General features: G+C 39.4%; 1 protein-coding gene across 2 annotated transcripts; it reads right to left on the minus strand.

Annotated features, from left to right (window-relative positions):
- Positions 1–1,356: 1,356 nt before the first annotated feature.
- On the minus strand, positions 1,357–13,126 carry mtf2 (metal response element binding transcription factor 2). Of its 2 annotated transcripts, none has more exons than XM_034703211.1 (15): positions 12,868–13,126; positions 11,675–11,879; positions 11,242–11,323; positions 10,067–10,177; positions 9,344–9,444; positions 8,947–9,122; positions 8,723–8,818; positions 8,483–8,551; positions 8,117–8,240; positions 7,444–7,511; positions 7,191–7,361; positions 5,292–5,403; positions 5,031–5,092; positions 4,765–4,857; positions 1,357–3,748 (listed from the first exon to the last, which is right to left on the minus strand). In XM_034703211.1, exons 1-15 carry the CDS (start codon positions 12,870–12,872, stop codon positions 3,373–3,375), a joined length of 1,851 nt encoding a protein of 616 aa, XP_034559102.1. In that variant the 5' UTR covers positions 12,873–13,126; the 3' UTR covers positions 1,357–3,372. The 2 variants fall into 2 exon arrangements, with proteins under 2 accessions (XP_034559102.1, XP_034559101.1); XM_034703210.1 differs by lacking the exon at positions 12,868–13,126 and adding an exon at positions 12,194–12,305.

The following is a 13,126-nucleotide window of genomic DNA, read 5'->3' on the forward strand; positions in this document are numbered from 1 at the left end:
CTGTAAAACCTACAAATATCTAGGTGCACACCTGGAGAACAAGTTGGACTGGTCCCTTAACATAGATGCACTCTACAGGAAAGGGCAGAGCCGCCTCTTTTTCTTAAGGAGGCTCAGATCCTTAGACATCTGCAGTATGATGCTGCAGATGTTTTATCAGTCTGTGGTGGCCAGTGTGTTATTCTATGCTGCAGTCTGCTGGGGAAGCAGTATAAAACACAAGGATGTGAGGCGACTAGACAAACTAGTGAAAAGAGCTGACACTGTGATTGGAACCAGGCTGGACCATAGGGCTGGACCCACTGGAGGCTGTGGTAGAGAGATGCACACAGAAGAAGCTAGAGGCCATTCTGAATTACACAGATCATCCACTTCACAACTTCTGTGGACCAGAGAAACAGCAGCAGTGGACAGCTCATCTCTCTGCACTGCAGGACTGAGAGATACAGAAAATCATTCATCCCTGCAGCCATTAGGCTTCATAACTCTCTAGCCAATGGGAGATGAGCTGACAGTCACCTGAATTACTTGTTTTATATGATTTTTATAATTTTATCTGCCAGACACCTGAATTTCCTACTTGGGGGATGAATAAAGTACATTCTATTCTATTCTATTCTATAATAACCCTGTAAATAATGACAACTCCAAATTGTTCCCTTTGTTTTAGTGCCAAAAAGTACAAGTACAGTCTAAAAATGTTCACATAACATGAACTATCTTTTTAGAAAAACAGCTATTGTATTCTTTGCCTTGATGAGTCTTATCGTGGGGCCAAATATGATATTCTTTAAGGACTGAAACCTGCTGTGAGCACATCAAGCACACAGGTTTCCTCATCACCTGACACAGTGTGTGATGTTTACAGCAAAAGAACAGAGATTATAATAAGGATAAGGTAAAGTTGACTATTTTGGACCCCTCTTGCTCCAGCATGAAGTTTGCCTGCTGGACAGTGTTGTATGTAGGGGTGTAGTGCTAGTGTTAGTAGTGAAGGAGCGCATGTATGGTAAGCATATGCATGAGATGAGGCTTCTTTCGAAAATGGTGGATGCACCGCTTCTACATATACGTAAACTTTAGTGTTGATTGGATTTTAAAGTGCTCTAAAAAGTCTATGAAATTCAACCAGGTTATGCAAACTGCAAATATTCCTTTTCCTCACTTTGAGAAAAAAAGTCCTAGAGCGCCTTTCAGGTGTGCTCTATCAGTCGTTTTCACTTTGTGAAGTCATCCTGCGGACCGGATTGGAACCTCTGGCGGGCCATTTTGGCCTGCGGGCCGTATGTTGACACCCCTACTGTAATATTTTCAACGGTTGCCGCTGATTTTCGAGAACATGTATTGATGACATCGTTTAACAGTTCAAAATATCGGCTTTTATTTATCTTTTTACTAAACAGGTTCATAAGTAACACGTCAACCTATATCATGGTGTATAAAAATGTAATAAGAAGAATCTCAAAGAAAAAGCAGACGTTCCATGAATGCTCTTTGGATACAGAGGCCTGTCAGCAGCCAGTGTTAGCAACATGTACTTAAACTGGCTGAACAGAGGTGAGAAGCTTCAAATGCAATGACTACATCCATTCACTAAAGAGGTATCAATGTCAAAAAGGTGTGTCCATTTGAACACAATCTGACACAGAGCCAGACAAACTGAATATTTACCTCTTGTAGTTACAGACAGCATATTGGTTTTCCAGTGGTTGTTAAAGTGAGGCAGTAAAGATGGACCACAATTTAGTTTTGCTCATAGAAAAACATGCATACATATGGGCAAAAGCAACATGGAAAATGCAGCATAGGACAAAAATACTGACCAACAATACTGAAAGAATAACTTAAATCCAAACTTCCTGTCAAGCTGCAAATGCTGGCCTCTATAATACAGTGAAGCTTTCGGGCATATCCTGAGTGTGTAGACTACATGATGGTAAAAGCAAAGGTCCAAGTGCATCTTCATGTTGACATTTTGTTTTTGGGCCCATTACATGTAAAAAGAAAAAAAAGAAAATACAATTGAGTTAAATCATCACATAACACTAGGCGTCCCCTCTATAAAGCAATATGGTCAATTTATATAACTGAACATTATCCTGGATTTACTTGCATAGGCAGCAAAAAAGCAAAAACAATTCTGAGAACTCAGTACATGAATGGGTATATAACATTCATATCAACACTTTATTTTATGGTATACTATCAGAAAAAATAAAAACTTAATAGGTCCTTAAAGATCTCAATGTTAGTCTTTTACCAATTTCAAATCAAAATGGTTGGACATATTCCCCTTGGGTTTGCGCTTCTGAAAATGTATGAAATATCACTCCATATGGAGAGGGTATTTTATGTAAAACCCCATTTAAGTTTAAACAGAATTATTACCAATATGGAACAGGAAATACAAACTTAAAACTTGATGGAAATGCTGCTATGTTTTGAAAAAGCCCAAATTATGTTTGAAATGATATGAAGGCCTCATAGGATTGTAGATGGGTGCAGTCCATATTTTACTAAAAGAAAAATCAAAGCCATCTGCCCTGCTGAAAAGAAAAAGGCATATGAGAAAGAAGTAAAAACAAAAAGTTATTATAAATGTAGTACAATTCTATATAAAACATTTGCAGCAGCACATCTCTTGTTTTCAGTCTCACCTGAGCTGCTCACAAATGAGCACGCTTATCAAAACACAACTGATGGATATGTCTGCAGAGGCAACAAGAGGTACTCAAAGATGGGACTAGAGAAGGAGGGGACATGGTTGTAAAGGACGAAGTTTTTCATAATAAAAAGAATGAATGTTACCCAGAAAATGTGTAACTGCTAAATGCATGAGATAAAATAAATGTATCCTCCTTCCTATCCACCCACAGTGACACCAACATGTAATGCCTGACCATCTACATTCAGTCAAAAAACAAACGGTTTCTTACTTAAAAGGTCTGAAAATGAAAAAGCACATCACCGGATTTAAAATAAAGCACAATAACAAGTCAATGAAAGCCTTCAGGTGCATTGCAGCGATCAATTATTTACCTTTGAAAAATGAAAACACTGTAAACATTCAAAGCAGACACAAAGTAAAAAGCAGACAGAAATAATGACAGTGGCCTCATCTGTATAAATGAATTCTAATCTTTAAGCATAATGAAAAAAAAATAGACATTAATAAATGCTATATGATCACCATCAACTGCACTGACCCAGAAGGCTTTACAGTGAGCTTATCAGGCAAAACTTCCTCCTGCCTACACTAAACAAAGGATATCAATGCTTTGAATGCATGCTGTGTACATATGTCCTTAGCACAGCTGTTAACTTCCTGTAGCTGCTGGTTAGAAGTTAGAAGTGATGTTGACGACGATGAGTTCAGGAGGCAGTGACACCTTCCCACTCCACCAGGTACTGCACCTTGCCATCAAGGGTGACCCGTCTAGCAAGGACTTTGTACTTCTCCCCGCATGCCAGCCGCCCTGCTGCCCCGAAGTAGCTGCTGATGGAGCTCTTGAGGTGGGAGAGCTGACTGTTAGGGTCCATGCCATGCACTATGTCTGAAGAGTGAAGCCCTGGGAGTGGGCTCAGCACTTCTGTCGCTGATGGGTCTGGGTCTGCGTGGGTGGGTGGGGGTATCTCTGGGTTAGGGGGCTGGGGGGTCCGCCGTGGCCGCCCTCGTTTCCTTTTTAAGGGTGGGGCTGAAACAGGCATAGTGCTGGCTGTAGTGCGCGTCTTGCTGGAGCTACAGAGGCTTGAGGAGGAGAAAAGAGGAAATGAAAACATGTTTTTGACTCAATGACTGAGATAATTGTAAAGACAGGAGTTAAGACTTCTTCTTTCACTATTTAATGCAATTAGCATTCATCTTCTCCTGTTGGCTACTTATGCGGTTAGCAAACAGCTCCAAGACACTCTTTAGCCACTGTCTGGCAAAATACCATATTACAACCAGTCACTGGTGAAAATTCTGAAAAATTGTACTTTAAGAATGAGATAATATTCACATTACACTGGGGTGGTAGTCAGATTTAGATACACTTTGTTTTATACTGGTAAAAGTTATCTTTATGTCCCGATGGCAATCAATACATAATGTGTTCTTAGAAAAGAACCGCTATCTACAGCCGGAGTAAACCTGGGTAAACACCAACCAATCCCTGCCATCAGGAGCCAAATTATGAAACAAGTCAAATCCTGTCCTGCTGTTCTGCCCGCCTCCTGCGCGTACATTTCATGTTTGTTTGTGTTTTTAACTTTTACTATGATAATGTTTTGGTGTTTTCTCACCCCTGAGTGAGACATGAATTGACGTAGTGCAGAACATAAACAATGTGCTGAGGACCGGTTTTGAATCAGTCACGATTATATGGCAGGAATCAGCAGTGCTCGTGCATGCGAGTTGGGGTCGAATGTTGGAGGAGTTCCGGGATTAGACGGACTCATGAGGAAATGCTACATTCAAATTCATGCTAGTTTTCAGTGACAACCAACCCTAGCTCTAAGTCTTCAATTTTTAATAAGTGCACGAATATTCAAGCATTTGAAATCTTGTCCCATCCCTATATTCAACACACAGACTCAAATTTTAACCTCATGGTGAGACAAGAGGAAAAGTCAGGAGATTACACATCAGTTGTGGACCATGAATGTTTGAGAAAAATCAATGCACACAGTCTTTTGTTTCGAAAGACTTGAAAAACAGACAGAAATAGACCTTTGTCCACAAATCCGACAGAGGGCTAAATGTGCAATTACAAGCAGGTATACCTGGACTGTCTTGAAATGCTAGTTGAGGTAGTTTCTGTGGTGCTCAGGGCTTCTAGAGATTCCACATCTGAGGACAGCAGAGACCGCTCAGTCCTGGTGTCAGTGGGAGTGTTGAATGAAAAAGAAAAGGATGAAACAAAGAGCATAGATGTTAAAATAATCAGTCCATTCATACAAAAGATACAATAAAGTTGCTTCATCTCAACAGAATAGGATAGTCAAGAGTTACTGAGGGAAAGATTTCTGCCCTATTCTCACACACTTACTTGATAGGGGTTAACTGATCCAATGTGTGGGGCTCCAGTGGTGGAGGTTTTCTTCTCATTTCCTTAAAAAAAGAAATAAATTATGTTAGAATTTCAAAGTAGGTTTCCATTTAGTCTGCCAGTTTCTAAATATCCTCTGCTAAGGAAAAGTAAAAAAAATGATGTGTATTAGACTTCTCAACAATGGTGTACACAACAAGCTCACGCCCCATAAGTTACACACCAGGATGTACACACATACACACATTAACACTCACACACCTGGGATAAGAGTTCACTGGAGCGTTGGGGTTTGGCCAGAGAACATGCTTCTTGCTTCCTCTTTTTCTTCTTCTTCTTCTTCTCTGTGCCGTTGGTGAAAGTACTGCAAGCTCTAAAGCAACAATAACAGCATGTCAAAACAGCTTCAAGAATAATGAGTTATTAATAGGATGTGTAAGAATAGAAGGAAAGCCGCCACACATTATGAAACAAATGACACAGTGCAGACAGGAGTGAGGGATAGAATGATGTTAGATTTGTGAAGGATTAGAACATGTCCAAATCTAAAAATGTAGAGAGATCATTGTATCGGCCCATTCTGTCATCTGTTGGAGTTCTGTGCTCAAACGGACACTCTGGTGCAGATTGCTCAGTCTCTGAATTCACTGCATTATTAAGCTGGGTATGACAACACTACATTTCAAAAGGTTTTCCTGAGAGTTTTCAGTACTTTGTGATGAATGGTGTATCCGCTCATAAGTAGGGCAGCAGGCTCCATGTATTCTATCTTTGAGAATATCATGAGAACGATGTTGCTTTAAATCTTACTCAAAAGTGTTCATTCATTCATAGGAATTGTATTTGCTTACTTCAGTGTTTGACAACACAACATATTTGATGTACATCTTCACAAAATAGAGCATACACTGTCCATGAACAAACAGGAGCAGGAAGAAGAAAAACCTGCCCCTCCCCTTAATCACAACATAATCTACCACTACACCAGACGGCTAAGCCGTTGGTAATTACCTTCTCTTTTCACCAAAAATCAAATGTAACAATAAACACTGAAACAATCAAATACAGATTTACTGGATGAGTTTTTAGTTCCCCATTACTTTACCTTTTAACATTCTTTTAAACTGTAAAATATTAGAGCAGTGTTTTATATCATCATCTAGAGAATTCCAAAGTTTAACTCCACAAACTTAAACACACATTTGCTTTAATGTAGTGCGCGTGTGGTCTTTTGAATTTAAATTTCCGTCTATGAGCCTCCTCATGAGATGTAAACACAAACAACTTCTGTAAGTTTTCAGGTAATAATCTGTTTCTGGCTTTAAACATAAATAATAATGTTTTACAGTTAACTAGATCTTTAAATTTCAACAAATAGGAGCTGATAAACTGTTAGAATGTTCTCTGATATTCACCTTATTTATAAGTCTAATTGCTCTTTTCTGTAACACATACGAAAGGGTTAATATTAGTCATATATATATATATATATATATATATATATATATATATATATATATATATATATATATATATATATATATATATATATATATATATATATATATAAAATTTTTGCCCCATACCTCCAAGCAAAAGCTAAAATATGGAAGAACAAGTGAACGGTACAAAATTATTGAAATCAACAATTACATACCGGGTGCTACCACAGAAACAAAGTGATGACAATAGTCTGATATGCTAGCTTGATAATCCAACTGTTCTTGAACAAGAGTGCTGAGACTGAGTGTAATTTAAGTCTTATCCCTGCCAAATTTTTTGATTAATATCAAGTATACTTGGCACAAGTTGGCTAAATTGCACACACAGATTTAATCTGTTGAAAAAGGTACTTGGGTTTAAATGTTGCATTATTCTTTTTCCTTTGAGGACTTTTTTTTTTTTTTTAAGGATAATTAGTTTGTTTGTACTGGTCAGTAACTTTTAAATTAGTCTTGAAAGTAAAAATGAAAAAGAATGGTGGTAAAATTGATGATGCCCCCATTAAAAATTGTGATGTTATTGTTTTTGCCAGATTGCCCACCCCTACATGCAGGACAAATCGAAACCCGTCTATTTTTGTTAGTTCCATTATTCTTTCAAAATATTTTTTAATATCAATCGACACAAAATAACAACTAAACCACATTTCCAGCCTACCTTACGCCAGCCAGCCCCTTATTGGACTTGCATCCCTTGATAGTGATCTCATGTGAAGCCCTCTCCATCACTCTTCTGGTCGGCTCCGCAGAGTTGGGGGGGACAGGAGGGAAACGGATTCTCAGCCCAAACAGGTGCTTCTTCTTCTTTACCTCCTTCCCTGACATGAACCTGGAAGAGGCAGCGAGTGGAGTCAGAGTCAGTTAAGAAAACGAAATATGGTGAAACACAAACTAGTGGAGGAGCAACTTACATGCTGCTGTTGTTGTTTAATGCCTCCAGAACACATTCATATCGCTCAGACCTAGGAGTGTTGGCGAGCTGCAGACACGGGGGGAAGGGACATCACCAAACAGGAAAAACAGGGCGCATGAAGAGAAAAGAAGAAGGATTGAGAAAATCAACACCACATGGTTCAAAACCCAATTCAGCAACCTGGTATAATGTAGAAAAAATGAAACATCCACAACAGGCCAACAATGTGGCTCACTGGTCTCTGCTGTACTTGAGGAGCAACTCTGTCTCCTTTGTTTGATTTTTCATTTTAATAATCGCCAAATGTTTTAATGGGTGAGAAGTCGGCATTGCAGAGAGGCCAGTTAAGCCCCCACACCCTTCTACTATGGAGCCATGCCTTTGTAATAAACGCAGAACTGGTTTCTTTCTTTCTTTCTTGCAGAAAGTGGCAAGGTCTTCACTGAAAGGGCATTGTATGGATGGCAGCATGTGTTGCTCCAAAACCTGTATATGTGGTTTGTGTAGATGTGTAAGCTACCCATGCTATGTGCACTTGGGTCCCAATACAATGTGTGTCTTCATGCTGAGTATAAAACTTTCCCTAATACATAAAAGTATCTACAGCTGGTAGTGGTGCATTAAAGATCAACGTTAGTGAATAAACACATGTGAGTATTTACAGCCCTTACCTCCCCAAGCTGCAGCAGCTCCCAGTTGTCATTGATGTACGTCATCAGATCCATCTCAGAGTCAAAGTACTTCTTCTTATGGATCACACTCAGGTTGTACAGACTCAAGTGTGTGACATCATCCCTAAAACATTTCAGTGTTAAATTACCTTATTGAGTATGGAATGAAACAAACACCATGAAAAGAGGAGATGCTAGAATTGTGATTCACACAAAAAAAAGTTACACATCAGACAGAGTTTAATTTTTAGGTCTGTGAGATTTGGATTAGAAATACCACTGCTTTGTAAAAGGTGGGACATCACATGTTCATGCATTTCGTTTTCGCTTTTCATGTCAAAGTTGAACATTTTAATATTCACTCACCAGTTGAGAGGCAGTCGGCTGAGGTACTCTGGTCCACCGTTACAAACAGAACACACAAACAGATAAAACCTAAAATCAAAGCAAACACAAAATATCTTTTAAGTTTTTAACTTGGGAATATATTCAGTTTGGGACGTATTGTTTCCAAAAGTTAGCGTGAGGAGACTTTTCGACTGACATTGTATTATTAAACATGGTATCATTTCATTCTAATGAAACATATACACATAGTATCACTACCTATCCCCATAGAGCATGGGCATCTGCAAGCAATGAAGACAGGCCTCATGGAACCACTGCTGACACCTTTCACACTGCAGCATCTTCAAGTACCAGCTACAAGAATAGAGAAACAGAGGGTAGTTAGTGACACCAGACAATGTGTGGGCAAAAATGTGATTCTAGACATAGTCATGCGTGTTTACAGGGATGGGGAAGCCTGGTCAATGAAATGTTTTACTCACTCTCCCGGACCTCCACAGTAGCAGTAGCACTGCTGGTCGTTGGTCTTGTGTCCCTCGTCCCACACCAGGTCCTCCAGAGCATAGGGGAAGGACAAGTGAAGCCCCATGTGCTGCTGATGCTGCCCATGCTGTAGGTAGCCTTTAGCAGACGCTCCCCTCCTGTGTGAGCTCCCCCTCTGTGAAGCACACACAGACAAAATGTTGGTTTAATCTTAAAAAAAAAAGCTGGAGACTTACATTAACATCATCTACTCTAAGGGATATCCTGTAGTGAACCATGTGAAGTCTCTAATTTCAAATTTGAGAAAACCATGAGTCAAACAAAAGACTTATATCATATGAATACCAAAAATCAAACAACAAACAGACAGATTTTTGTTATTATACTCTACCGTACCTTAGACATAGAAGTCATCTCACACTCCGAGCAGAGCCACTTGTCGTCTGAGTCAATGACAGAGGCATCGATGATGGGGGTGTGGCACAGCTGATGGTAGCCTAAAAGACAAACACATTTACATGAAGCCTCCATCCACTGGACTGTTCTTAGAAGTGGGGCTAATGACCCGATGACAAGAGACAGAAGCCTTAAAAAGGTGGTATTGTGATTTCCGTAATGTTGTAATACAAATATTAAGTTAAAATGTTGGATATCAAAACTAAACGTGGGCAATGTTTCAAATAGCGAGGTAAAGATGTGCGTGAGTAATCCCTTGATGAAGCTGCAACCTGCCCTGAATGGTTTGTTCATAAAGTCACATGAGATCAACACAAGATTTGCTCAAATAGTGACATCACCAGTTAGCGAGTCTCAATAAAAGAGGTATTTTGTCATTTTAAAAAGAGAAACACAACTTTGTTGAATGGCAAAAGTAAAGCAGGCTATAATGAAGCATTTCAGACCGAGGCTGAAATGAGGGGTTTCAAAGACACACGCCGTAGATAATTAAAGAATCTTGAGCTGTAAGTCATGCAAAGCTACTAAAAGGTTATCAGAGGAACAATATATAGCCTTAAAAATCAAGACCCCCTCTCTAAAGATTGAATTAGAAAGAAAAATTTTAGGAGCAACACTTGGTTCAATGCGATGTTTGAGAATATCAGACACAATGAGCAGTACCTTGTCCGCATTTGTCACAAATGACTATCTCGTTGGGTTCCTCTGAGGTTTCGTCCTGGCATATGGAGCAAACAATGTCGTCGTCTTCGTCGTCTTCATCATCTTCATCCCCTGAAAAGACAAAGAAGTCAAGGTGTGTTATCTCAACTTGTAACCTTCACACATGCAAGGCCAGAAAGGGTTATGGCCAGCCAGACTTTGAATAGTGTTTAACAGTAGGTAGATTTGGTAGATTTAACCGATATAGTTCAACATGAAGTTTGTGGATTATACCTACTGATCAGGACTATCATTTTAAATGTGTACTGTTATTTAAACAGGATTTATAAACCCACATGGAATTTGTGCAACAGATGAAATCCCAAGAAGCATAGCTGTTGTCGATTCTAACTCTGTCACTTTGTGGCCACATGGCGCATTTAAAGTGCACAATAAATAGAAAATAGTGTCTATTTTTCCCTAGGATTTCTAGTTTTAACCTTCTCTTGAATTGCAAACCAGAACAATTTCTCACTCCAGATTAAGACATGGTGGGTGCAGAGAATATTCTGGATCAGGTGATGTTTGGCAGACTTAATAGTCAGCTGATTTTTTTCAATCCAGAGGAAATCGGAATAAATGCAGCTGAACAAAACGGAGGCTGCTCACACACAATACAATAATGATACATGATTCCTTTGGGTAATTAAACATCCTGAAAAAAATATTCTGATGCCTTGTATGTTTGTTTATTGAACCATTAACCACACCAGATAGTGATGCTGGTGTACTGAAACGTTGCAGATACATTTATTCGTCACCTCCACTGGAGGTCAGCAAAAATCAACAATTTTAACTGCTGGTAACCTCTTAACATCAGCACTACAACACTGAGGGGATGCAGCATACGCACTGTCACTGGTGCTTTTTTAATGCCAGACACTGGGGACAGTTAACTGCCAGCATCAGGACAAGGGAGATAAGACAGAAGAGGACAGACAAGGGAGTGGAAAGCAAAATACAATTCAAACAAATATATATTAAACAGAAGAATCTAAATTTCATATGCTGACAGGTGATAATTAACAGCAGTAATTTTTAAGTTTACTTGTAAATGATTAATCTCTGCCTTTTCACTCTAAAATAGGGAACAAATATTTCACAAATACATATATTCTTAAGTTTTCAGATCTTACCAGTCTGAATATCCTTCCAGAGAACCCAAGACTTTGACCGATCCTCAAAAACAACGAAGCATCTCTGCTTGTCCGGATCTATCTAAAGGAGGGAAGAAAAAAAAAAGTTAATACTTTCCTCAACATGAGTGTTTTTTAAAGCCTAAATCCAGTCCATCCTAAAAAGATTGGATGCAAGCTGTAAACTATAAGCTCAAGGATTCATGAAACATCCTGGAATTAAAAAATGGTGGAGGGACGACTTTGCATCCTCCAAAAAGGGCTTAAATTTCTACACCCGAAGAAGGCCCCGCAAATCCAATGTGCAGCTTTAACATCCCAGAAGTCCTAACAAGGATGCAGAATTTCAGGATTCCATTTGAATCTGGTTTACTTTGTGGTGGAACTCAGATAGAAAGCAACTCAAACAAATGATTGTTCGTTTCAAACCAACCTTTGTGATTGTCCCCAGGTAGAACAAGCCGTCTGACCACCGAGCCAAGACATCCTGTCCTTCTGTAAACCTGTCAGACATGCCGTCCTCTCCATACTCTCCCCTCACAGAGAGGCTGGTGGGGGACAGTGACACGGCCTGCTGCTGCTGCCGCTGGGGATGGCCTCTGTGATGAACAGACAAGTGGTCTATGACCCCTGAGTCTCTGAAAAACAGGGAGGAAAGGAGAAGAGTAAGAAGAGTAAGCACGGTGATTTATAATAATAATAATCTTCATTTATAGAGCACTTTTCAAAAACAATGTTACAAAGTGCTTTACAATGCCTCTAAGGACATGTGCATTTTAAAAGGCCATACAGTCTGTGCAAATGTCATAACTGTTAAAGGAACATGAATCATAAACAAATTAAAAACAAAATAAAAACAACATTAGAGTGTAGAAGTTCACTCCACAAAAGTACATGAACTTTGGGCTGGGAAGTAAAAAATAAAAAAAAATAAAAAAAATCAGCTTTTCTCCTAATCATCAGAGTCATTAAAATATAGAACAACAAGTCATGTTGAATACAAGGATACTTTGTATGGATTGTATAAAGATTTAAAACAGGGGCTGAAAAAGAAACACATGCCATTTCCACTCCACTGGAGTCAAACAACAGGTGATTGTGCCCATAATTAGTGCTAATTGGTAATTAACTACAGCCTTGCAGTCATTAGAATAGCTACAGGGAAATGTTGATTTCTTTTCTAATAGTTTAAAACGAAAATCAAACTTAGAGTTTAACATTTAGATTTTCATTTTACACACTTTAATGTGCTGGCAGTTAAATATACACAATGCCATCACTTTATATTTGTATGATCTGCTGTCTAGCTGCAGACTTGATTAATTCATGCAAAGTTACAGATTGTGGTTTTACAGTGTATTTTTTCTTTTTTTTATCCCCCTGCCCGTCAACCTAGGCTTCCCTTTGTTCAGACACTGACTGAGCCTGCTCCATATTAGCTGCTGCAGAGAAAAGGCGCACTTTTAAGATAACGTGGCGAGGTCACAGTATTGAGCAGGATGCAGCCACCAGCCAGGCCCAGTTGTTAGCCTGAGTAATCCACATGTAAAGCCGTTAACCCCGGATAGGTCGCTGACCGTCGGACCCACACCCCCCCACAGGAGGAAAACATGATGACAACAATACCTCATTCGGTCACCTCCGCTTCTACAAATGACACACACGATAAAAAATAGAGGATATGGTTGTCTCCTGTAATCCCGCTCCTTCGATTGATTGATTTATCTCAAAGGTGTGTCGAGAAAGCTCGCGGGGCTCGGTCGTTTCTCAGAAAATAACAAACGGTTCATTTTCCCCTAACACGTTCGCCATTTTGGTTTCCCGCTGATGATCGGGGAGTGCATTATGGGAAGTGCTGTAACGCCTGCTGCTGCTGCTGCTGGTG

This window comes from Notolabrus celidotus, chromosome 15 (genome assembly GCF_009762535.1).
Source record: "Notolabrus celidotus isolate fNotCel1 chromosome 15, fNotCel1.pri, whole genome shotgun sequence".
NCBI classification, from domain to species: domain Eukaryota; kingdom Metazoa; phylum Chordata; class Actinopteri; order Labriformes; family Labridae; genus Notolabrus; species Notolabrus celidotus.

Coding starts and splice junctions, on each gene's coding strand:
- mtf2 (XM_034703210.1), bottom strand. Junction 9,123..9,343: donor AGATGACTTCTATGTCTAAG/GTACGGTAGAGT, acceptor TGTGCTTCACAG/AGGGGGAGCTCACACAGGAG. Junction 7,362..7,443: donor TTAAACAACAACAGCAGCAT/GTAAGTTGCTCC, acceptor TGCCTCTTCCAG/GTTCATGTCAGGGAAGGAGG.